Genomic DNA, 1,036 nt, shown 5'->3' on the forward strand with positions numbered 1-1,036 from the left:
ATTTACTGGGGTTCGTTGGGTATGTTTATGTCTTGGGTTCCTCAGGTATGTTCTATGTCCTGGTATGTTCTATTGCGTAGGGTTCCTTATGTATGATCTATGTCATGGGATTCGCTAGGTATGTTCTACGTCCTGGGGTTCTTTAGTTATGTTATATTTACTGGGGTTCGTTGGGTATGTTCTATGTCTTGATGTTCCTCAGGTATGTTCTATGTTCTGGTATATTCTATTGCGTAGGGTTCCTTATGTATGATCTATGTCATGGGGTTCGCTAGGTATGTTCTATGTCCTGGGGTTCTTTAGTTATGTTATATTTACTGGGGTTCCTTGGGTATGTTCTATTGCGTTGGGTCCCTTATGTATGATGTATGTCCTGGTATGTTCTATTACGTTGGGTTCCTTTTGAATGATCTGTGTCCTGGGGTTCCTTAGGTATGTTTTGTGTCTTGGGGTTTGTTTATATACTTTTTTTGATTACCACACCCGTGCTATTTTTTAAATAACCTGAATGTTTAGTATTTAGGCTGTACATGGAATGTGATGTTTATATACTTTATGAGTTTAGTATTAATCTCCTTCTCTCCTTTCTCTATTCTTCTTCTATTCTCGGATAGTCTGGTTCTACACCATTGGCAACCACTATGACAAACCTGGAGAGCAGCAATATAACTGGAAACCGATCCTACTGTTTGGCATCGCAAATTCGCTATTCTTCATCTTTGTCACTCAAGAATATCCCGCGATTTTCCAGGTGCGTGCTAAATGGACTTTTATCGAGAGTACATTCGACGTTGAGACCTATATTGAGCTCAGATCTGGTTCATACTAGACATAGATGCGACTTGTGTTTAGCTTGATGGACCTTACATCGAGTGCCTCAGTATCAAAAGAATTATATGCACGCTGAGATCTTTATTTTTCCTATACTGCGAGTGATGTCAAAGGTGTGTATGCACTAGTTTAAGCCGATTTCGGATCGTCAAAGGTGTATATATTTATGTATATAACAAGATAGGATCGCCAAAGGTGTGCAGGC

The 1,036-nt window shown here is 39.6% G+C and overlaps 1 protein-coding gene across 1 annotated transcript in view; it reads left to right on the forward strand.

Moving 5' to 3' along the window:
* SARC_10380 (hypothetical protein) overlaps positions 1 to 829 on the forward strand; it is a gene marked incomplete at both ends in the record, with an annotated part of 2,986 nt that extends 2,157 nt beyond the window's left edge. Inside the window, one exon of the mRNA XM_014295577.1 lies at positions 615 to 829. Within this exon, the coding sequence (XP_014151052.1) occupies positions 615 to 829 (215 nt within the window). The remainder of the gene's footprint in view (positions 1 to 614) is intronic.
* Between the last annotated feature and the right edge of the window lie 207 nt (positions 830 to 1,036).

The sequence above is a fragment of the Sphaeroforma arctica genome (genome assembly GCF_001186125.1).
Source record: "Sphaeroforma arctica JP610 unplaced genomic scaffold supercont1.1227, whole genome shotgun sequence".
Taxonomy (NCBI): Eukaryota; class Ichthyosporea; order Ichthyophonida; genus Sphaeroforma; species Sphaeroforma arctica.